The sequence below is a fragment of the Homarus americanus genome, unplaced genomic scaffold, assembly GCF_018991925.1.
Source record: "Homarus americanus isolate GMGI-L3 unplaced genomic scaffold, GMGI_Hamer_2.0 scaffold37032, whole genome shotgun sequence".
Taxonomy (NCBI): domain Eukaryota; kingdom Metazoa; phylum Arthropoda; class Malacostraca; order Decapoda; family Nephropidae; genus Homarus; species Homarus americanus.
The window spans coordinates 1,571,840-1,598,466 of record NW_024731852.1 but is presented as its reverse complement, the minus strand read 5'-3'; the positions used below and the strand labels follow the sequence as shown (position 1 = coordinate 1,598,466).

At 46.0% G+C, this 26,627-nt stretch overlaps 1 protein-coding gene across 1 annotated transcript in view; it reads right to left on the bottom strand.

Moving 5' to 3' along the window:
- Window positions 1-26,627, bottom strand: part of LOC121867918 (triple functional domain protein-like) — a gene marked incomplete at its 5' end in the record, with an annotated part of 297,912 nt that overhangs the window by 89,441 nt on the left and 181,844 nt on the right. Inside the window, 1 exon segment of the mRNA XM_042368057.1 lies at window positions 7,745-7,786. Coding sequence (XP_042223991.1) covers window positions 7,745-7,786 — 42 coding nt within the window.

Below are 26,627 nucleotides of genomic sequence, written 5' to 3'. Positions count from 1 at the left end.
TGTACCATAGCAGCTTGTCTTCCTCCCCCTTAATATAATAATTACCAAATTACGTGTTTCTCTGAACGGCTTTCAATAATGGTTGCCTCTCGAAATCGAGGATGGCCGGCCCTAGGGCCAACACAATAACCACACCCGACGTTAACGAGTTGCACCGGACAACTCGCCAACTGCATTGGTTAACTATTACCCCGGAACACGATCCGCAAATCGATTTACATCCAGGTCCCCAATTGCTGCTGGGGAGACAGAGGCAAATGGCGTAAATAAACTAGCCCATACCCTGCCCTAGGATCGAACCAGGGTCCAATCGCTTGCGAGGCGAGCATGCTGACCATTACACCACGGGTCGCCAGGAACGGCTTTTACTCACTGACTGACTGCACCACCGACCATTTTCTCCAGCGCCTGCAGCCCGTTCACGTCTCGGCCTTCACTGATTCGCTAATACTTATGATCAATTCTCGGTTATCCTTGGTGCAGCAGATCTGATAAACTAATCTGACTCACGAGAGCGTTACAACACACAAACTTAAGCTAGTGGAAAAAAAAACTTTTATTTCTCTTGTGGTGTGATTTTGTTGGACGGGATTTCGTGTGTGGTGGATGTGTCGTGTGGTATCGCAGCCTGGCCGTGGAAGAAGCCTTGCTGACAGAAATTTCACCCGCTTTTATTTTGTGGACGTCACCTGCCACTGATGAAGCCAAAACAGCCCACCTGCACCACACTTAACCAAGGTCGCCGGAGTTTATTTTCACGTCTTCAACAAATGATGGTGCACATGACGAGGTTTATGTTAACAACTTAAATCTATTGTGTACCAGAGATTATAGCACACACACAGAGACGCCCCAGGACCAGCTTCAGATGACACTTGAGTACCGCAATGGTCCAGCAACACTACCAGGTAAAAACAAGAATATGAAGGTGAACAAAACCTCCGCCTCACCACAACACAGTACAGGACACGGGGCCGTAATTCTGGACAATAAGAAAATTACAACAATGCACGTGATCGAGTTTCCCTGAGGTTTATATTACACACACACACACACACATCACTGTTGTTTGTTCACACCTCCAGGACACATCCAAGGACAGACAGGATGTGTTCCCACGGCTCACTCCCGGGACGGCGGGGAACAATAAACAACAAAAACTCAACAACTGAAACATAAAAACAACGCCCGCTCGAGCAGCCAACGGTGCTTGGCGTTCCCCTCCACCCAGCTACCACACTGATGGAACTACGAGAGACGAACGTTCGCTCTCTTTGTGCCTACGGTGGCGATTGTTGATGCTTGAATAATAAGTCACCCACCCTGGGGAACCAGTGGGCAGGAGGGTGCAGTAGGCAGGAGGGTGTAGGCAGGGGGGTGTAGGCAGGGGGGTACAGTAGGCAGGGGGGTACAGTAGGCTCACTGTAAAATTAGACAAGGTGTGTTAGCTGTCAGGGGCGCCAGGTGGTCACCATCACTATACCTTGTTGTTGGTGTGCGGTAACAATACACTACATCGCTGTACACACCACGTTTCACTTGTGTCAACTAGACAAACCCAGGTATAATAATGAGTGCATGTTACCTGGCCACAAACAAAAGGCTACTGAGGGTGCCCGGGCAGACCCCATCCACAGCCACCAACCAATCAAATACCTTGAAATCGGCACACCTCCGTGCCCCGCCCACTCACATTTAACGTCACTGCCACAGATGTTGTTATTATTGTCTTTTATTTAAGTGGTTCATTACTAGCGTTACTAAATACCATTCATATACTGTACGTTTGACATCATGTACTTTAGGGTTGTTAAGACTGGGTAAAATGTCCAAAACTTCGGCTTTTCTGCCTTCGAAAACTAATGTTTCATGTAATTTTCATTTGTGGATGCACTGGCCTTCTGAAACACTCTTAATGTCAATACAATGTGTAAAAACGATTCCGAAAAGGACACAACTCGAACTGCCGCAAAGGACACACTATTATTGTTTACAAAGTGGTCAGCGTGGGTGAGGCGAGGCGGCGAAGGGATTCCTATCACTGACTGTTAGGAACCAGTAGTTAGTGTTGAGGAGGTGCTACAGTCAACACCACCACGCTCCCACCACATTGGCACCTTCACACCACACAGACACGCACATTACCACACTCACGTCCACTACCACAATGCACACTTCTGCCACCCTGCACTCCGCCTCCTTCACCTTCAACACAATAGGGATCACGTACAGGCTGCCACAAATAACAACAAAATTCGTGAAATGTGAAAACGGGACCTGTGATGACAACCTTGGCCACTCGACAGTAACCTGGGCTCACATCTCACCGCGTTTTCCCAATAGTTAATAACCTTGGTAATAAAACTTTCTTACTTCCTGTTTTTTATTATTTTTATTTATTTTTTTTCATTTTTTTTAAGAAGGGAAGGGTTAATAGGGCAGGATATTTCCCCAATCACGGGGTTCCAATCAAGAAATATCTATCCCGATACTGAAAGGAGAGCATTAATATGATATTTTTTTTTTTTTTTTTTTCCCTGTGGGAAAGAAAGTCCGGCTGCGGTTTTGTCCTGTGGGAAGGAAGTCTAGTTGTGGTTTTTGTCCTGTGGGAAGGAAGTCTGGCTGGGGTTTTTGTCCGTCCATCCCAAAGGTAATGATAACTTTAAAAACAATTGGGTGATAACCCCCCCACCTGTCTCAGGGGTGTTTACAAAGTTCATAATATTTTGTGTTGAAGTGCCTTGGTAACGTCACGGAACATGCACATTTTTTCACATTAGTTGTATTCTTCATCATGGCAGGAGGTATTGTGAGGGATGGGCTAAGGGGTGCACACACACACACACACACACACACACACACACACACACACACACACACACACACACACACACACACACACACTTTCTCTCTCTTACAATTCTCTCTTTCTGTCTATCACTTACAAACTCTCTCACACACACACAAATATTTACACACCCACAAACACCGTGAAAATAATCAGTGGTGGTCTCCTTGACACAAGCGGTGCGGGGCCGTCAAGTGGAGGCCGTCCCCCACCGCCTCAACACCTACCTTGTTGCAAGCCGCTCACCACCACACCACACAAGCACACCGCCAGCACGAGCGATCAACAGCGCCTGGCATGTTTCCACCCTTCAACTCGATAGGATAATTTTATGAAAGCTACGCCAGACGACCGTTTGCCTCCAGTGGTGATCCTTCGCGGTATGAGCAGGAGGGGAGGGGGAGGGGGCATCACCACGTCCCTTGTGCATGTGTAAGTCTATGTATGTATGTATGTATGTATGTATGCTTTTTTATTCCAAATTAGGTCCCCCTGTGCGTCACAATGGAAAAAGATGATCACACACGCAGGCGAGGGGCGTCATTGGTACCAGGAAGGCCCCGATGTTAGTCCCTTACTGCGTCACAGAACAACGTCAAGTCGCAGCACAACTTCCGCCGTCGCTGCCTCTGATACCCCCTCCGTCAACACACCTGCCCGCCAGTGCCCCGCCTCCGCCACCCACACACACACCTGCCTCCCCAATTACATGAACAAACACACGTACACAACACCCGCGCCACAGTACGCCTCCACACGAACCACATTAAAACATACACCCATATACAGAACCACATTATGGACATACACCCACATACAGATCCACATTATGGACATACACCCATATACAGAGATCCACATTATGGACATACACCCACATACAGATCCACATTATGGACATACACCCATATACAGAACCATATTATGGACATACACCCACATACAGAACCACATTTTGGACATACACCCATATACAATAAAAAAGGCTGATTATCTGGGATCCCTTGGAAACCGGGATCCCATTTCTAAATCCCGGTTTTGGAAATCCAGAAAATGTCCATCTAAAAACTGGAATCCCAAACATTCTCTTTGCACGCTGTTAGTCGCCGCAGTAATGACACTATGAGACAATGAGTGACAGACATGGAATAAACACTTGTACGTCTGGCTTCCTGTAGCACCAGTAAAACTACAGGGTATGTCTTCAGTTTTTCCTAATAGAAATACGGCTTTTGACGCTACAGAACACCGAAGTAAGAACCTGGATAATCTTCACCAAGCTCACCTAAGTTGCTATCTCACCAACACAGAGCTAGAGGTGACCTTTTCAAGAGCACTACGACTCTCAAAAGGCTCAGTCAGTTCAAAAATCTGAATTTATTGTACAATTTCTAAGTTACCTTTAAGTTGTTGGGTATATAAAGTGTTCAAGGTTATTTTCTTCAGGTGCTGACGTTTTTAGCCACCCAGGTGAGGAGGAGGAGTGAGAAATAGGTCAGCTGCCCTTCCTTCCTCTGACAATATTTCCCATGTGTAAAACAAGACGCAGTAACACTCAAGGAAAATGAGGAACTGACCTTAACTGCTGTACTGATTTTTGTTATTCATGACTCGCAAAATGTGTAAATGAGCAACAGCTTTTTATGTGTGGACGACAACAAGCATGAGGGTGACGAGACACTGTGGACATCCTGTGGTATGAAACAACTCACTTTGGGCAGCATCGTCGGGATACCGTTTGGATCTTTAAAAAAACATATGTAGTTCTAAAAATATACACCAGAGGACACCACCACCCCCAAAAAGTGCAACTGTCTTGGAAAGTTTGGTTGACAGGTTGACTTTATGAAACAGCAGAATTAAGTCTCAGCCCTTCTCAGATAACTGACGACACAACAACACGACAGGTTCCATCTATTAAACGAATCCACAGAAATGTTTTTGTGATAAAAGCCGACACCAAACAGCAGATACAGTAAATGTAAACAGAGAGAACAAGATGATAAGGTATCGCTCTCTGACAGACTCACCTCATTAAAACTACCACCAATACCTTCATTAAAAGTAGTCATTATAATTCCTATCATTTATTGTGCCGCCACCACCACCAACCTCGACAACATACCCGGTACAGAACAACCACCTATCCCCCGCCCTCACCTCTCACATACCAAACATTTTCACCACCATACTACCACATCAACCACCACCATACCACCACAAACAGCAGCATCCGTGGTGGCAGCTCCTCGCTTAATTCTGGCTCACACGCAAAGCTATTTCTTACTTCTATTTCTGAGTACTAGACACCTCTCTGCCCTAACGTTACTGAGAGGGCCGCTATAAATAAACAATCACCTCCCCCTCCTCACCACCTCCCCCTCCTCACCACCTCCCCCTCCTCACTCCCACCTCCCCTCCTCACTCCCACCTCCACCCCAATTTCTCCTGGCGCATTACGAAGACAGTCACCAGAAGATCCCCAGAATGCGGCCACATCAAGCCCCACTTAGTAATACCCCACACCTAGCACCTAGCAGTGCAGTGCCCCACACCCACCTAGCAGTGCCCCACACCCACCTAGCAGTGCCCCACACCCACCTAGCAGTGCCCCACACCCACCTAGCAGTGCCCCACACCCACCTAGCAGTGCCCCACACAACATCCGAAGTATTAATATTTCTTGTAATACCTACTATATTTACAGTACCTGCTTTTATTGTACCATCAAAACCGTTTTATCGGAAATTATCATGTAAATAAATAAGTAATTACCATTGCAATAAACATAATTGCCAACTAGACATACTCCTTTTCACATATACGTTGAGACATTCTTATATATCTATTTGACAAATTTCATAACCGAATGACAGAACACATATCGAATGACAATCTAAAATAACTGTTCGTTCATGCTAACGGAAATGATTGACATAAGTCATGAAGTTGACAGCCGTGAACAATGAACCAACAGTCTACATATAGTTTGAGAATGTAACAATAGGAAAATGACATACCACCAACAGTTATTTTAGATTGTCATTCGATATGTGTTCTGTCATTCGGTTATGAAATTTGTCAAATAGGTATATAACAATGTCTCAACGTATATGTGAAAAGGAGTAATCCTGACAGCTCTGTCCTCTTGTTCAACCTTATTACTGTACAGCCCATGTTGTACTGCTCCCCCATTATACTTATGTTTTTCAATTCCACTGTAACTTATGCATATAAAAAAAATAATAATAATGAATAAATAAAATTAATAAATATTGAAGTGATAACCGTGGTAACATTATGAGATGTTCTTATTACCACCATGCTATTGTACTATTCCAGATGATACTAAATGTTACATAATACTTCCTTGAGATAAATGTATGGTATATATCAGGTGCCTAAAAGAGAGCTCAGGTTCTCAACTGGTTCAGCCATGTTAATATTGTTATTATTATCCATTCCGTATCTGTATTTTTCTGGCTAAATAAACTGTTTCAATTCAATTCAACTACCAAACAGTCCACTTAATATCAGTACGATTTTCCAGACTGTCTCAATAGTTCCTAACTACAACAGACAAGTTCTTAGTAGGACGAAGGAGAAGACGGTGATGGGAGGACAGGAGTAGGAGGACGGTGGGGGTGAGTGGGAGGACGGTGGGGGGGGAGTAGGAGGACGCGATCAGAAGTAAATATTTGGTGGAGAAACATGGGAGGTGTTTACCGTGAGTCAGCAACAAGGATCAACAGCCAGTGACCAACTCTCTGCACTGGAGGAGGAGGAGGAGGAGGGGATGTCGATAAGAGGAAAGGAAGTAGTAGCAGATAAGGAAGGAAGGAAGGAGGGAGAGATACAGCCATACCGCCACTGTTTACACCATCACAACCACGCTACCACAACCATCACCACCACTACTACCACAACCAACCTAACCAAACACTATTTTGTTGTCACCCCTCCACCTCCATCCGCGGGGGAGGGGTCACTGGCTTTTGTACACATTCAACATTTACAAGAGGTTTCACATGGTGGGGGTTATAATTAAACATTCACTAAAATATTTATCTATTCCACACACACACACACACACACACACACACACACACACACAGTAGCGAATGTTTAGACCAGACCATATGTTAGTTAAGGCGGTAAAAGTTCTTCATCTGGTAGAGAAAATAAAACTCTGCGGTACTGAACACTCATAAGGAATCAAATGTTTATGAGTGCGATGCGCTAAACATTTACGCGAAGGTGCAGAACATTCATACAAAAGCAACAAAACATTGACAGAAGCAATAAACAATCAGTAGGAAGTAAAGAGAAACGTTCAGCAGGAAGCCCACCACCAGACACAAGGCCCAGACGTCACCTCTCTCTCGTTTCGATGTTTATTCTTGTACTAACACTGGCCAGCCACCGCTAAACATCCTGGTTTGTGTTGACTCTCTGTCTCCTGTTAGGTATAGACCAAGTGGTGTGGACACCTCCCGGGTGTTATGAACGTCTTTCAAGTGTTACGGACGCCACCAAGGTGCTACGGACAACACTCACTGTGCTCCCTCCCACTCAGTGTACAACTGCAGTGTCCCGGGGCGTCAGACATGTAGGCGGGGCGCGAGTAAACATGTGTATTATCAGAGGAAATGAGAAATAGCGACTCGTTATCAGCACACAACCACCTGCCCACCAATTCACAGATATGACTATTGGCTCCTCTGACGACACCAAGCTAGTCAGCACTTCATTCACTGAGTCAGTCTTAACTTCACCTTCGGACTTCCTGTTTCACCGTAAGACCTTCAACATCATTGACGAATTCCCTACTTTACCAATTTCCATTTCATCTATCGACTTCCTGTTTCATCATTAAACCTACAGTACTTCACCTACCGTGTACCGGCTGTCACCGCTGAACTCATGCCTCACGCTCACCTGTGGAAAGATAACACAAGTTAGCACATCAACATGATACTTTCGTCATAAACATGTCAATCCTGCGGCAACAATCTGCAGAATCCTCAACTATGGGAAACTAAAAATATGCTAATTAAAAAAAATAAATGGTCTATAATATACTGCACACAGGTGTACAGAAGGTTGGGGTAAAATGAAGATTATTAGAGAGAGTAAGGCACCTTTGTGATGTCTCGCGTGGGGTTAGCGAGGAGGGCGCCCACCATAGCGGTGTAGAGGTGGCTGCTCACGTCCCCAGGAGAGTAGTCGAGGCTGGTTCTCTTGCGGGAGGCGTTCGGGGAAAGGGTGAGGGGACACATGGTCCTTTCCCTGCCGGTGGGGGACAGGGTGCCCACACTCACCCTGCGAGGGGTGTCGCCGCCCGCCAGCCCGACACTAAGCCTTCGACCCATCTCTGCCCCTCGCTCACGGATCTTGTCCAGCATAGACATGGTGGCTGGGTCCTGCTGCTGCGTCGCCAGCACACGCTGTCTCTCTCTTGTGACAAACCGCTCACCACCACACTACAACTACAACTACTAAGGCTATGTTGCTCACAAACACTGTCACATCACTCTTTTACGGTGTTCATCTGTACAAATAATAACGCATTATCTTATGCCACCGACACTTTAACATTACTACACCTCAGCTGCTTGTCAGACATATGGTGAAGGCCGCGAGCCACCAAGATACCCTTAACGGCACCGGTCACTCACACCAACACTGTACAGTTTATAGTGACCACACCTGCAACACCTTCACACATGTACCCCAAACACTACAGCACGAAACATTGCAATTTATTTATCAAACACATTAACCATTCCCTCACACCTCTGCCTGCACACACACGCTCGTATCTGGCCTGTCCCGTCTAGGGTGTAGTGTACTCAGCCCACGTGACGCTGGTCATGGCCGAGGTGCAGATATCATGAGCCCTGGTACCTGTCAACACCTGCCACCCGTCATATCTGACAACCCAGTCTCACACACACACACACAGTACAGTGCAAAGATTGACGATCAACTCACAATTGATATACAAAAGTGGCAATTTTAACTCGAAGGAAAAGCACAAAAACACAGTAATACTGAGTATGGCTGGACCTGACCTCACGGCTTCACCTGACCTAACCTGAAGGATGGAGCACACCTGCATTGCCCCAAGCTACTGTCCTGGCCATGTGGCCACACCCGCCCAACCCGCTCCAGTCCAAACGAGCACGAACTGATTGCTACAAGAACAGCACAGTCCCAACCATTGTAAAAATTAATAACACCTAATTATTATATATCATATTTGTATCACTTATGTTACTTGTACATCATTTGTAAATCAAGAGACCCATTCCCCAATTATATAATTGTATATTTTCAGCCTTCCGGCTGCCATGCTTTTTCAATAAACCGTTAATTATTATTATTATTATTATTATTATTATTATTACACACACTTATTTCACCGCACATACTTTGTTATCCACCATAAACAACCCCAAAGACCCCTTGCGGTAAAACAAGGCAGTTTATTGTTGACGTAAAGAGCTGATAACGTATCAACATATTGGATCCCCGCGTGACCATGTGACTACACACACTGTCAACAAACAATGGCCCACCACCTGCTACCAGCGTGGCTCACATCAATCAATACTTTTAATTGTGTGCAGTAAAAATACTTCTTGTGTAAACATTATAGCAAAACATTTACGGAGTCGAACACGTGACTGGTGATGCCCAGTACAGGTGTGTGATGTTCCCGGTACAGGTGTATACAATTCCCTAGTATAAGTGTGGTAGTCCCGGTATGGGTGTATGCTACCTACAGTAGAGGTGTGTGGTGCACCCGCCCCCAGTACAAGTGTTGCAGTTTCCAGCATAAGTACACAGGAGCTTTGGTAAAACTGCAGCACCACCAGTACAGAAAAATAATATTCCTGGTACATCTGTAATGGTCCCGGTACATAGCCATGGTCTTAACGCAGGTGTACGCTGTTCCCGCCGTACACATAGGAGCTCGGTATAAGTTTGCACAGTTACAAAAGTTTGAACAACGTGGGTGCAAGTGCAGTGTCCGTGGCAAAAGGTGTCAGCCCCAGTACAAGTGCTCTGGCCCCGGTATAGAACCATACTGCAGTTAGTACAAATGGTTCTCCAGGTATAGGTGTTTCATCCATCCCCAGTACAGGTGTTCGAGTCCCAGTTCAAAACTTCCAGCCGCTGTGAAAACGTCAGAGTCTCCCGATACTAAACTTAGCATCTTCTGGTACAAACATTCAAACCCCGGCACAATAATACCATTCCCGGTACCAAAGCTTATTTCTGCCTGTAGAAATATAGTCGGTCTGCCGTTTGAGGCGGTCGAGAACGGCCGGTAGAGGGGGTCGAGGACGGCCGGTAGAGACAGTCGAGAACGGCCGGTAGAGGCGGTCGAGGACGGCCGGTAGAGGCGGTCGAGGACTACCGGTCGAGGTCTGCCGGTAGAGGCGGTCGAGGTCTGCCGGTGGAGGTGGTCGAGGACTGCCGGTAGAAGCGGTCGAGGTCTGCCGGTAGAGGCGGTCGAGTTCTGCTCGTAGAGGCGGTGGAGGTCTGCCGGTAGAGGCGGTGGAGGTCTGCCAGTAGAGGCGGTGGAGGACTGCCGGTAAAGGCGGTGGAGGTCTGCCAGTAGAGGCGGTCGAAGTCTGCCAGTAGAGGCGGTCGAGGTCTGCCGGTAGAGGCGGAGACAGCACGGGAAGGATCACCGGCATAATTCCATGGTCGACCTGTCGCCTTTAACCGCCTAGAGGAGCAGAAGGTCGAGGCACAACCAATCAATACCGCTTAGTGCGTCTGTCCCTGCCCATGGTGCTACCACAACTACCACACACACACCACTACCACAACTACTACACACACACCGCTACCACAACTACTACACGCATCACTACCACAACTACCAGACACAACACTACCACAATTACCAGACACACCACTACCACACGCAGCACTACCACAACTACCACACACGCACAACTACCACAACGCCAGACACAACACACACAATTACCAGACACACCATTACCACACGCATCACTACCACAACTACCACACACACACACCACTACCACAACTACCAGACACAACACTACCACAATACCAGACACCCTATCACACACGCATCACTACCACAAATACCACACACGCAGCACTACCACAACTACCACACACGCACAACTACCACACACGCACCACTACCACAACTACCACAGCTGTCACACCCACCACCACACCACACGCGCATCACCACCACCTCTTGCCACAAGTTACATTCGCACCACCGTACTACTGCTGCATGATGGTGTTGTACACAGGCAACAGGTGGTAGTGGTGTACAACTAACGATGTACAACAAGTGCCTGTGTAGTAACTGGTGGTGGTATACAGTAGGTGTGTAGTAACTGGTGGTGGTATACAGTAGGTGTGTAGTAACTGGTCGTGGTATACAGCAGGTGTGTAGTAACTGGTGGTGGTATACAGCAGGTGTGTAGTAACTGGTGGTGGCATACAGCAGGTGTGTAGTAACTGGTGGTGGTATTCAGCAGGTGTGTAGTAACTGGTGGTGGTGTACAGTAGGTCACTAAATCTTCATCAAATTAATTACATCACGGGGGGCCACAACGAAGTGCTCCTTCACGTGGCGATGGGGAGGGGCGAGGCTGGGGTGTCAGGTGGCAGGAGGACAGCCACGTGCACCGCCAAGCCTCTGGTGTGGCCTGGGGGAGGTGTGGTAGAGTCTATAGGAGGCGTGGTAGTGGTGGAGGCTGGGGAAGGTGTGGTAGTGGTGGAGACTGAGGGAGGCGTGGTAGTGGGGAAGGCGTGGTAGTGGTGGAGGCTGGGGGAGGCTAGGGAAGGCGTGGTGGAGGGCGGGGTCGTGCTATATCTCAACTGGTGTACACTCGCCTTCCCTGGAGTGTTACTTGACCGCTGCCTCTTGACGTGGAGAGACCGTGCTATTATAGCCTTCGCGAGGCTGTACCTTTTGGCTTGACCTAAACCAACACTTACCCTTTACTCCACTCCTCCAGCTACAGATTAACAGCCACAACTAATGTGTGAAATCAGTCAGTCTGTCACGTCGCGTCATGACACTGTATAAGGTTCAGGAAGCTCATCAGCTGACATAGTAAACTCTTTATTGTTTAAAAAAATTTTCTTGGGGTGAGTGACTGAGGTAAGTATCCTTCCCTGAACTACGTATCATTATTACACTGTTAATAGCTCCCTCAAGGGGCAGACAATAATATATAACAATATCTTTCATTGGTGGATATAAAGCAGGTTAAGAGTGAGAGGGTGTGTTCGGTAGGTGGAGGGTGTGTTCGGTAGGTGGAGGGTGTGTTCGGTAGGTGGAGTCTATGAAAGCATTACGAGGAATTACTGTTATGTATCATTACTATTTGGTGACAATCCCAAGATTAATATTGTTGTGGGTGACATATAATACACCCGCTGTGACCCCTGGTGGGAGACTTCTCTACCTCCACCCACTGACCTACTGATCTAACAGGGAACACAGTCTTGTCCTTCCACCATCACGACCCTTGTTAAAGCTATACACACGCCCCTCCCGCCACCTGTTGAACACAAGGGCTGGGACATATGGTGGAAGGCGGGGCAAGTGAGCGTAGTGGTGGTTGCACGGCAGGTAAGGTGGTGTCAGGTAGCTAAGATGAGGTGGGTGTAGGTAACAAGTTGTGTGTAGGCGAGGTGGCCAGTGAGAGCTCTGGCACTTTCCTCAAACCAGCATCTCTTTCTACTATGATTTGTGTGGGTGTAATATGTATGTATGTATGTATGTATGTATGTATGTATGTATGTATGTATGTATGTGTGTATGTATGTATGTATGTATGTGTGTGTGTGTGTGTGTGTACAGTAACAACCATACACAAAGAATTATATGGTGAAAGTAGGGCGAGTGTAGAGGAGGTGTGGTGGATGTAGGGAGAGGGGACGGCAACAGGTGGTGGGTGGCCCCGCTGACTCACCTGCCTGTCCTCCTTCACCCCGACCCTAACTCCCACACCCCCCCCCCTTCCACACACACTGCCACGCGCTGCCCACCGTGTGCACGCTGCCACACGCAACACTGTGTATCTAAACAACATAAACACCAATGATGGGTTATTTTTGCCTCCTTTGTCAACAGCTTCCTACACCGAGGAGCCATTAACCCACCTGTCCTCACCTGGTGTATAAAATATGACCATGTATAAGACACCCATTAAGGGTCAAATTAACTACACAGATCTCAAAGTTATGTATAATAATGTTAAGGTAAGTGAGGTTCAGTCAGTTTGAAATGATTTAAGTAAGGCAGGGACAGTACAATATATGACTCCTCTTTCTGAAGTCGAAGAATGAACACCGTACACTGTTGTCACCAATACGGAACACTTCAATCCACCTTTAGTTGTTAATACCATTATTAACAGGAGTTAATACGTGAATTCTTACGGTAAATTGAGTATTTGATAACTAGGATGAGCTGAGTAAGAGAACACAAGTCTCAATAGACAGCCAAGTCGACATGTTGATTCCTCAACTATAACAGTGAGATTAAATTCCCTTAATTAAAACAAAGTGTTGTCAAAAGACAAACAAACTTGCCTGCACTGTTTAGTGCCGACAACAATGACTGGGGTATGGTACACCCTCGCCAGACACTCCATTATACACCAGCTAAAAACTAGTTTGAGATGGCGAGAGACAAGTTCCTCCCAGCTACTGTCACGCGTGAAGCTACACCCGGAAGGTGTGTCATCCCTCTTACACCACAGCAGCTTCCACTCACCCTTCTCCACCGCCTCCTTATACCATCACTCCCCTACTCCTCCTCCTTATACCATCACCCCCCTACTCCTCCTCCTTATACCATCACCCCCCTACTCCTACACTACCATGAGCGCCCTTCTCCTGCCATGTCCCCATCTTCCTCCCACATCACCACCCTCAACACTACCGCTGCCTTTCCCTGCGTCTCTCACACCACTCTTATCATCCTCCCACATAATTATACCACCCCCCTCCTCCTCCTCCTCCTACATCATCTGCACCACCCATCTCCAACACCATCCCCCCCCCTCACACCACCACTACACCATCCTCACAGAGCACCACACCACCACACTGTTACATTACTTACCACTTACGGCAAAAAAAAAAGAAGTGCATCAGTCCTTCACTTTATAAATGTATCAAGGACTCCAAACATTAAGTGAGGACATAAGAATCCCGTAACAAGAACGACCGCATCCTGACGTGAGACAAACGCCCGCCCTGAAGAATGCTTTGGGGGGGTAATATTCTTATCTATAATACTGTGGTAATTACATCAGTGACCTTTCGTATTAGATTATGACTTGTGGTATCTTTATGGGGGTTTATTCATGAGACAAAGGGAACACGTCGCTCTAATAGTGTATACAGGAAGACACAAACAGACAGAAGGCGAGGGACTGTTTTATCGTTCTTGTCGACGATAAAACCAGGCGATGCCTTGAGGACTCAGAATGCAAACACCATCATGGAATACCAAAAAAACACCCAAGCCCTGATTAAAAAAAATGCACGGTTAAGTATTTTCTTTTCAGATTGAGCCATACATCCATACATTTCATACAAGTGTGATTAACATTCTCAGGTAATAAAAAAAAGTTAAACCGATGTACAGACGCAGTGCCAAAGAGGGTCAAAATTAATGTGTGGGTGACGCCATGGTCCACAGTGCATCACGCCGAGTCTCAGGCGGTCACGCTTGTTCTAGATTAGTTTATGGCGCTAATGACGGTGATCCTGCCCCGCTGCCTGCCCTCACACCTGCCATCATGTCCTCATCACACAACTGTCGTCATGTCCTCCTCACACACCAGCCCTCACGTCCTCCTCACACACCTGTCCTCCTCACACCTGGACACAGTCTTAATATATCAACTATCTTGCCATTAGAGATAAAGTTCTATGCCATTCACATACAGTGCGCTTGGTCCTGTCCCTAAAAGGTTCTATCTTCTCGAGTGAATACCGCCAGAGGTACTTACATCAAAACTTTACCTAACAGTTACACCATCTTATAATCCAGTGATCTTGTTACTTGCTCCGAATACATGTTTTACTTGATACATTTCATCATGGTGGACTACTTTCGATTTCAATTTCATCAACAAGTTTTTATCTTGATTACAGCTTTAATGGTTGTTTGACAGACCATGATATGTTATCAAAAGTGTCTTTATTAGACGCGTGTTTGGCTAAGGCATCAACTCTGTCAAGTTCACTAAGGCCTATGTGAGAGGGAATGCACAGCAGCTTGATTTTGACACCCTCGTCAACAAGGCAGGCATATTTGTGTCTGGCTTCAGTGACAAGTGCGTGACAACTTTAGTTAAGGGTGTCAAGGGCAAATAGTGAGGATAATGAGTCAGTGATGATGAGGCTGTCTGTGGTAGTGATTTCAACAAGTTTTATAGCTGTGAGTAGGGCAACTAATTTTGTCTGTAGAGTGGGTGCCCAGTTATTGATTGCAGCAGCTCCTCTCTCTCTTATATTATCATTAGGTTGGGTCACACTGACAGCACTTCCTTCCCTCCTTCAAGCAGTGTTAAGTGAGCCCAACAGTGTAGACGATGTGTTCTATTTTTAGCCTGTAGGTTATATTTGTGTTCAAGAGCTCTCACTTTAACGGTGTGTTGGAGATAAGGAGTTTGTGTAATGAGTCATTTGGGCGGGTACGTGGGTGTTGTAATGTAGAAGGGAACTGTCCATTAGGGTGGCAGGAAGTGCTGTTGTGTCTCAGATTTATATAGGTTGCCCAGTCCAAACATCCTCACGTGTGTAGCTATAGTTTGGATCCATTTAATTCATCAGTTCCATAACTCATTATTCTAGTAGTTTTATGGACACGATGTTGTCAGGATCGACACATCTGTACACCTGCCCGTCATCCAGGACCCCTGTGATACACTTGTGCATATATTCAATAACCTTTACTCAAGAGAAGCGTTTTAACTGTATCTGTCTCAGTGACCGCACCTGTGAAGAGGCAAGTGTGTCTGTGTGTCAGGGCGTAAGTAAACACAGGAGAGGATTCTCCCCCCAGACCTGACGGCTTTAATGAAATGTTGTGTCCATCATGCGGGAGAAAAAAATTCTGCGATTTTTCGTTTTTTTTTCCGCCTGGAGAATGTTACTGAACTAAATATGGCTACAACAGTTATTTTTATCTACCACCAGCTACTGGCACTTGGTCAGGCCTGCCCCTCCCTCTACTGAACACCTGCACAACTGCCTACTGACCTCCAACACCCTAAACACCTGTGATACACTAACCCATCGAGGTCTGCCTACACACACACACCTTTACACTTGTCCGCGGTGCTGTCAGACCAGTTTGGACTATGATAAATAGCACAGGTGATACTAGCGGATGTTGCGGACACCAACTTTAAGCCAAGGTCATAAAACACTCCTCTACCGGTAATAACAGCGGCCCGTCCAAGTCTTCCTGACCAAGTAATGACGCGCTTTACGGCACCTACTGTACGCGACGGAAATTCGCCAGGTTGAAGATAAGATTGTGAGTTATATGACACCTGACAGAGCTTCAAGTTAACATTATCCAACACCTGCGAGAGCTTCGTGTTAACATTATCCAACACCTGAGAGAGCTTCGTGTTAACATTATCCAACACCTGAGAGAGCTTCGTGTTAACATTATCCAACACCTGAGAGCTTCGTGTTAACATTATCCAACATAGGCCAGAGCTTCAAGTTAATATTATCCAACACCTGAGAGCTTCGTGTTAACATTATCCAACATAGGCCAGAGCTTCAAGTTAATATTATCCAACACCCGACAGAGCTTCGTGTTAACATTATCCAACATAGGCCAGAGCTTCAAGTTAATATTATCCAACACCTGACAGAGCTTCAAGTTAACATTATCCAACACTTGAGAGAGCTTCGTGTTAACATTATCCAACATCGGCCAGAGCTTGCTATTATCCAACACTGACAGAGCTTCAAGTTAATATTATCCAACACCTGAGAGCTTTCTGTGTTAACATTATCCAGCAGCCACAGCCTCAAGTTAAGATTATCCAACACCCGACAGAGCTTCTGCTAACATTATCCAACACCTGACAGAGCTTCGTGTTAACATTATCCAACATAGGCCAGAGTTTCAAGTTAAGATTATCCAACACCCGACAGAGCCTGCTAACATTATCCAACATAGGCCAGAGCTTCTGCTAATATTATCCAACACCTGACAGAGCCTGCTATTATTATCCAACACCTGACAGAGCCTGCTAACATTATCCAACACCTGACAGAGCTTCTGCTAATATTATCCAACACCTTATTGTAGAGCTTTAAGTTAACATTATCCAACACTCTGACAGAGTTTCAAGTTAACATTATCCAACACCTGACAGAGCTTTAAGTTAACATTATCCAACACCTGACAGAGCTTCAAGTTAACATTATCCAACACCCGACAGAGCTTCAAGTTAACATTATCCAACACCTGACAGAGCTTCATGTTAACATTATCCAACACCTGACAGAGCTTTAAGTTAACATTATCCAACACCTGACAGAGCTTCAAGTTAACATTATCCAACACCTGACAGAGCTTCAAGTTAACATTATCCAACACCTGACAGAGCTTCTAGTTAACATTATCCAACACCTGACAGCTTCAAGTTAACATTATCCAACACCTGACAGACCTTTAAGTTAACATTATCCAACACATGACAGAGCTTCAAGTTAACATTACCCAACACCCAACAGAGTTTCAAGTTAACATTATCCAACACCTGACAGACCTTTAAGTTAACATTATCCAACACCTGACAGAGCTTCAAGTTAACATTACCCAACACCCGACAGCTTCAAGTTAACATTATCCAACACCCAACAGAGCTTCAAGTTAACATTATCCAACACCTGACAGAAACCACACAAAACATAACAATTACACTATTCACAAGGTAACTCTGCTTGTCACGGACGCTTTGCATTTCTCTCCTGTCGTCACTCTGGCTAAACTAAACTGGTTTGGCCATTTCCTGATAGAGAATCAATTTATCTGACTTTCCCCAGTAATGAAACCTGATATATATATATATATATATATATATATATATATATATATATATATATATATATATATATATATATATATATATATATATATATATATATATATATATATATAATTTTTGTATTCATTATAAGTTATGAGTCTTCTTTACCATGTATTAGGAAAATAAACTTTGAAATTCATGAAGGTTTGAGAGAATATTGGTGTTTTATTGCCCTTAGAAATCAAAATATTAGTCACTTAAGCTCTTGTTATTTTTTTCCTGCACGTTATTTTTTATGTATAAATAGATAAGAATAGTCATAATTATTATAACCATGAATACTCTATAAAACAAAACAAAATAATAAAATTACTTCTATATATGGTTGTTATTTACGCTAGTGATTTTGGGGTTCGGAGGTTTAGGGTTCGGGGATTCGGGGTTCGGAAGTACAGTACGGGGATCGGAGGATGGGGGATTGGAGGCTCGGGGAACGGAGGTTCGGAGGTATGGGGTTTGGAGGTTCGGGGTCCAGAAGTTCAGAGTTCGGAATTCAGAATTTCGGAGGTTCAGGGCTCGAGTTCCGAGGTTCGAAGTTCAGAAGTTCGGAGGTTCGTTCGTGGGTTTACCTGACGACTGGATATGTGAGCATCGCGAGCAGATATAAAGGCGCGGTTGTGTTACGTTCATTGACCCAAAAGCGAAAAGATCAGACCAGATGACGAGGGAGCAGTCGCCTGGGTAGTGACGAACTCAAAAAAAGAACAAAAAAATCAGTGGTATCGTGACCTGAATCAAGTCATTACGGAGGAGATGCACCACGTACTGATTAACACGGACGGTGCATACTCGTGTAGTGATCCACGAACAGTGTACACCAGATCGACTAACTTGACGCATTATCCCCTGACATTGCAAAACCAGGGTCAATGATGACGTACGTACATAAGTGACCCACGAACTCAAGTACAGACAGTCGTGGCGTGACCACATATGGAGACAGACGTGCCCATAGGTGCTTTTGACTTCCCGATCGTCCCACAAAGGTCCCCTCAGCCGGCAAGTTTCTGCCATCATGGGGGGTCGACATAAACGTCCCAGAAGAGGCTCTCTCATAGACGCAGACATCTCTGATACGGTTGCCATCGCCAACTCGCCTGGTCATACTGAATCCAACACCCTTCAAGAGTCAGACCCCAGTGATTATGACAGTGACGGTAATGTTTCTATGGGAAACACTAGCCGGAGTAGAAACATCAATGCCACGGACCCTATCACCCTGCCCTCTGCCAACCAGCCAAGTAAGCTGAATCTGCACTTCCCCAAGGACTCATTGAAAACCGGCGAGGATCGGTTTAATTGGATGATGAAGTATTGCAGACAACACGGTCTCAACATTCAATTCCGACAAGGTAAGAACCTGAACTTTATCAAGTGTCAGACTCCTGAGATCTATGAAACACTTAGTACTGTTGGCTTTGATGGGGTTGCCCTGGTGCCCCCCCCCCCAGTAGACGTTGATGAATGTTGCAATTTTCTAGTGAAAAGATTCCCCTATATGCTGACATCGAAGATGCGCATGACTTTAATTCTAGTATACTCAGTATACATCGACATTACCGGGGGAACACCCCACAAGCTGTTGTCATTGTAAAGTGGAAGGGAGGGGAATGCCCAACCACTGTGGAGGCCCATCCAAGTCTCCCTCCACTTTATGCAGAACCCCGGGCCTGCATTTTGTGTTATCTGTTCTCATTGAGGTCACACCATCACCGCCTGCTGCCGATGTGATCGTCCCAGATGTCGCTTCTGTTCACGTACGTAACCATAACTCCACAGCCTGTGCCCAGAAAATCAAAGACCACCTTAATGAGGGGTGGTGTGGGCTATGTGGTTGATCCCAGGTGTTGTAACTGTGGCGGCCTGCACAATGCTGACTCACGGCAATGCCCCAATGGCCCGTCTGTCCCAGTGCCCTCTGTTGCCACCCAGTCACTCCTCTTGTCTGGTTTGACACAAGCTGGTAGTCCCCCTGTGAGCCCCCCCTGCACATGGCCTACTCCACCGCCGGCGGCCTTCACTACTGGTGTAGTGCCTACCAGGCCTGCCCTGGTGTGTCCTGCTGCCCCCGAGCGAAGTCCTGCCTCATCTTCACGACACTTGGTGCCTCAACCTGTCCACCCACCACAAGCCGCGCCCGCTCCTGTGTCTGTGCTGCCTCCACCAGGGCTACCTATTGGACCAGAGGACACCACCCCCGGCTACCCTTACCCCACCGGCATGTAGACGCACACGCCATCACAATCACACTAAAAGGTGTGTCCCTCAATATTGTCAATGCCTGTGTGCCTCCCTCCACCCCTACTGTACCTGCCCCACCACACCACATCACCTCCACCCCCACTGTATTTCACCACGCCTAGTACATTAGCAACCCTGAGCCTGGCCGCACTGTTTGTAAACTTTGTGGTCAACCCGGCTCTCACACCCTCTCTCACTACATCTTCACTTGCCCCATGACCACCTCCTACAAGTCTCCAGACATTACCAACACCTCGCCCCTCCCTGACCTGATATCCCTCCTCCTAGTCACAGGCCTGGCACTTGACATTATTAGGGACCTGCCACGCTTTGCCATAAACAGATAAATTGTACCAGGAATTTTCCCCAACACAATCATCATTTTGGGGGGCACCCCTACATTTGTGTAAGGTGAAGCGCAGAAGCGTTTACAGCGCCTAACAGGGAAGCATGCTAAGTTCATGTTTGCCTTATGTCTCATGAGGTAAGGGCGTAGAAGCCTGAAGAGTCAAGGGCGTAGAAGCCTGAAGAGTCAAGGGCATAGAAGCCTGAAGAGTCAATGGTTTATGTCTAAGCAAGTTATTGGAAGCTCCGACAATTTGTCCCTGAATACGAATTCGTAACTTTCGATTTACAGCAGGTACCTACTTTGCTGCTAGGTGAACAGGGACCAAGGGGACACATCATTCTGTCACTTTATGTAACTGGCTGACAAAACCCATGACCCTTCAGGCTTTTACGCCCTTAATGCAGGAGTCATAAAGGCAAGCATGAACTCCGCATGCTTCCCAGATGGGCGCTGTAAACGCTTCTGCGCTTCACCTTGCACAGGATGTAAGGGGGTGCCCAGTAAACTAGCCCCCTCGGGGGCAATCTAATCTAAAATCAAGCATAGACAGGCTGACAGACAGACAGCCACGAAAGAATTGACCAATTATACCTAGGGCTGATAGGGGGAGGAGGGGGGGGATTTGACACACCTGAAGATGAAAGGTTCGCTGCCTCACCACCTACAAGTGACCGGGACACACACACACACACACCGAGTTATTTCGACTGTGGGCGATGACGTGAATATAAACATAATTACGGATTAGTTAAAATACTTTATATCTATATCTACGGACGTTAACGGTGTACACTATATCCACAAGCACCACCAATGAAGGCCACATGCCCCTAAATCGGTACTGGTCAACCACGGTCTGTGATATATAATTAGTTACTTATTCTGATAACCGAGGGTCACGTCAAAGCCCCCATTTCTGGCCACACTTACTAAACTTCTGGCCATCTTTCCTGGCCACACTCACAAACAGGGGCACGTAAAATTTCATCACTCCTGGCCACACTCAAACGGTGCACGTAAAGTTATCACTCCTGGCCACACTAAGAAACGGTGCACGTAAAGTCACCACTCCTGGGCACACTAAGAAACGGTGCACGTAAAAGACACACTTTAGAAATGGTGCACGTAAAGTCATCACTCCCGGCCACACTTAGAAACGGGGCAGGTAAAGTTATCACCCTGGACACTTAGAAACGGTGCAGTCCGTAAAGTTCCGTAAAGTCATCACTCCTGGCCACACTTAGAAACGGGGCACGTAGTTATCACTCCTGGCCACACTTAGAAACGCAGTGCACGTAAAGTCACACTCCTGGCCACACTTAGAAACGGGGCACGTAAGTCACCCTTGGCACACTTAGAAACGGCACGCAACTCCTGGCCACACTTAGAAACGGGGCACGTAAATATCACTCCTGGACACTTAAAAACGGTGCACGTAAAGGCCGTAGAAGTCATCACTCCTGGCCACACTTAGAAACGGTGCACGTAAATTCATCACTCCTGGCCACACTTAGAAACGGGGCACGTGAAGTCATCACTCCTGGCCACACTTAGAAACGGTGCACGTAAAGTCATCACTCCTGGCCACACTTAGAAACGGGGCACGTAAAGTCATCACTCCTGGCCACACTTAGAAACGGGGCACATAAAGTCATCACTCCTGGCCACACTTAGAAACGGGGCACGTAAAGTCATCACTCCTGGCCACACTTAGAAACAAGACACGTAAGAGCTACCATCATTCGCCACACTTACTAAAGGAGCAACTGGAGATCAGACACTTACTACGATATCAGTGCACATCCTGTCCTAATTGAGTGGTGTAGCCACATATTACACTAACTATGAGATGGGACGCACATTAAGGCTCACCGCACCACGATAAGGCCGCGTATAAAAATAAATAAATTAAGCCATTATAACGAAATTTCAAGAAGGACGTAATTCTTACCGTAGGATTTTATTTTCACAATCCTTAAAAACGCAAAAAGTATATAAAAAAAACGGATTTTTAGTTTTATCTCACGAGATAAATAAAAGACATTTCCAAACACGATAAAAAATAAAATATATGAGCAAAAAATTCCGTTTAATGGTCAACGCAGATATAACTTTCTTAGCTGGAGGGAATAATATCAATCCAATGGCGTGTTTTTTTGTAGTTGCGTTTATTTTTTATTAATTTTATTTTTTTGAGCTCGCGGCGTCTGTCTGAGAAGGAAACAACAACTTTTGTTACAAAGCCCAAAGTATATAATTAAGAAACTACATATTTAACCTGACCTCGCCGGGATATGTTTACAAAACTGATGCAAGTGTGATAAGTAAACCGCTACTTACACACACACACACACCGACGTTTCACTAATTAGCGTATAATTAAATACAGATAAAGAGTAAGAAAAAATCATTATCATAAATATATTCAAGTTCGTTTAATAGAGGTGAGTTAGGGCTGGTGATGACAGGTGTCCTATGATAATACTAGGTTAGGTCTGGTCAGGTTTAATAAGACTGCGTAGGTCAAGGATCTAACCCAGGTGTTCTGATCTTTAAATGGGTATATTACTGTTCCTATTACTTATGACTATTACTTATTAGTGTCTTGTAGTTAACATGTATGTCACTTTTATACTTAGTGGAGAGATGAAGAGGAGCGAGGCAGACACACACACACTTAATACACCGTCACGGTTGACCACACTTATAAACACAGAGAGAGTTGAAACACGCGACACAGCTTGCCTGGGGTGGTGCCACTCACTGACAACCTGCACCACTGAGGGCCACACATAAATACGGCCAGTTGTAGATATGCACTATTGGCCACTGTTGGAAACACGGCGTTGGCCACACAAACGACTTGTGCCGGTGTCAACCATGTTAATATGCACCAAGTTTTACCCACACTCAGACACGTTAACGATCACTACCAGTCCTCACTTGTAAAACCGAGTCACTGTTGGTTCATATGTGTCACTAACATTGTTTTTACACCATCACTTATCCCCGAAGGACAATACTTCAAGTTTTCCACTCAATTGAGCGTTTCTTGAGAACGTCACACTTAATTGTTCTTATTCAACACAACATTCGTCTTTCAGAGTAATATTTAATCTATCAGTTGAAAGGCGACGAAATCTCGGGTCATATGGCGGGTCAAGCCGAGGTGACCCATGAGAGGTGAGAGAGCCTACGGCGGCGAGAAACGGGAGGGAGGAAGATAGGAGCGCGCGACACTCACTCCTCACCTTACAGCACACCAACACACACTGCCGCCCTCACTCACACAACCCTAGCCTCAGAACGCGCGCTACACCCAGCCCTTATCCAACCAAACATCACCAACACCTTACCAAAAACACAACACTCTCTCCTCTCCACATTCTTCTCGCGAATACAACTCACACTGTATCTTACTCGACAGATAAAGAATCACTACAGTAGTTCACTGGTGAAGGAACTGGTAAGGTAAACAGCGGCCTGGACCTGAGTTGCCACCACGACAGAGGAGACAGCTCGTCAGCTCACTCTTGACTCCACGACCTTCAAAACTCCCTCTGATATTGACCTAACCATTTGTCTCAGTTCTTGTATAACGACTGTTTCTACACTCTGACACATCCTGTAGGCCTAGGGTCGACGCTCAGCTCCCTAACACCAACACAAAGTGCTCAGCCGAAAACATGTGCATAGCTGTTGCCATATGTGGGGCACTAACTTCTCTGACCTTGATAACCCTGCAGTGCCACGCCGACACCTCGCCTTCAACCTTTTTAATTCCCCTTCCCACTTAGTGCCACACAACACCCAACCCAGCCTCAATAACTCTTGTGTCAAGTGATCCTCTATACCTGGAAATTTAAAACCATCTAACAAGGCAATTTAATAAGTGACACATTCATGTTGACTAAAAATGGCGTCATCAAACTACAACTCTAATGTTACCAGGGGAGGCTCTTTATCTTCACCTGAGGACAATATTCACCTTACGAATCTTTGAGAACTTGAGCTCTTACTTATTGTCTCCCAATCAATCAATCACTTAAATCTCTCTCTCTTGCTTGCCCACTCTCTCACAACTATGAATCTAGAGTTTTTTTTTAGATTGCCCCGGAGGGAGCTAGTTTATTGGGCACCCCCTTACATCCTGTGCAAGGTACAGCACTGAAGCGTTTACAGTGCCCATCTGGGAAGCAGAATCTCAGGTGCGCAATTACCATAAGTGTCATCATAGGTCAAGTAGTTGACCTATTTCAGAGAGGATGAAAGTCAGTACTCGTGATTATCTGTGAACAAGATGGCAGAGTGTGGGGTTATGTGCCCATACCTGTAGACACACACCTGTAGCACCGGAGGAAGGAAGGAAGGAAGGAAGGAAGGAAGGAAGGAAGGAAGGAAGGAAGGAAGGAAGGAAGGAAGGACACAGCCTTGCTACAACTTATACAGTGCCTCCCCCTCCCCTCTTGCTCTCTCTCACCTCAACCTCTTGCCCTCCTTCCTTCTTTCCCTCCCACCCTTCAACCTCTTTCCCTCCCTCCCTCCTCTCAACCTCTTCAAAAGCTGCTCATCCTTCCCTTCGACCTCTTGCCCCTCCCTCACCTCAACCTCTTGCCCTCCCCTCCCTCCTAACCCACTTACAAACCACCACCTCTGGCCTCTCCTCATCCTAGCAATCTCCTGTACACCATCATCTCCTCCCTCTCTCTCTCCACCCCCTCTCCCTCCACACCTGGTCTCTCCTCCTCCTTGTAATCTCCTTCACCATAACCACGTCATATAATCTACCCTCAACCTCCTTCCTCTAACTACCTGTAAACTTCCCTCACCTCACGATGTCATCAAACCACAAAAGGTAAACAGGAGGATAAAACTTTTTCTTCCCCGCTTTTTTTTTGTTTACAGTTATCACCTAAAAGTGATTCCTATTATAAAATACTAAATGACACTAAGTAATAAGTTAGGTTAGGGTTAAGTAAGATTAGTTATGCAAGATTAGGTTTGGTTAGACAAGGCAATATTTAAGAAAGGGCAATATAGGTTAAGTAGGGCAATGCTGGGTGAGGTGAGGTTAGGTTAGACTAAGTTAGGTTAGGAGTCTTTCTAATCAATGAATCTTACGGTTTAATTATCCTCAAGAAACATTTACACAAGCCATAAGTGAGGGCGTCAAGTGAGCTGTGGTGGGGGACGGATTGTTTTCATTCTTCCTGAACTGATTCACACATTCTATTGCCTCATTCTGTTTATTTTGCGGCAAGAGTTTGTTTATATTTACAGTATTTCCTTTCTTTATCATTAATTTTCCTGACCCTCACCACCAACCCACTCCCCCATTTTCCTGACAATCACCACCAACCCACTCCCCCATTTTCTTGACCCTCACCACCAACCCACTCCCCCATTTTCCTGACCTCACCACCAACCCACTCCCCATTTTCTTGACCCTCACCACCAACCCACTCCCCATTTTCTTGACTCCAACCCCATTTACTGACCCTCACCACCAACCCACCCCATTTTCCTGACCCTCACCACCAACCCACTCCCCCATTTTCCTGACAATCACCACCAGCCCCCAGGCCTTCAGTGTTCATCTTTCGAAACAGTCAGACTTAACCTAACCAAACCAATGAATATCCCAGTAACATCGGACAACTCACATACCACACTGCTTAACCATGATCCCAGTTCCTCTTTTTACCCATAATTACACCATGGCCCGGGATCGAACCCAAGTCCCTTTACCTGCGAGGCGAGAATATATCAATTCCATCAAGCCACAAGCGCCCATAACCCAAAGAGTAGATTCTGATAAGTGTACTGGGTGGTGGTGGTGTGCCTGGCTGCTTGGTGTCCCCGCTATCTGGGTGTCTTGCGGTACACCTACACCCCCTCCCTCACTACACCTACTCCTTCTGTGAGTATACCAACCCAATACTAACACAACCACAGAAAAGTTAAGTCAATCCTCAATTTCTTCAACTAACCTAACCTAACATTTTTGCTTATCATTAAAGGTCAAGAAACAACTAAC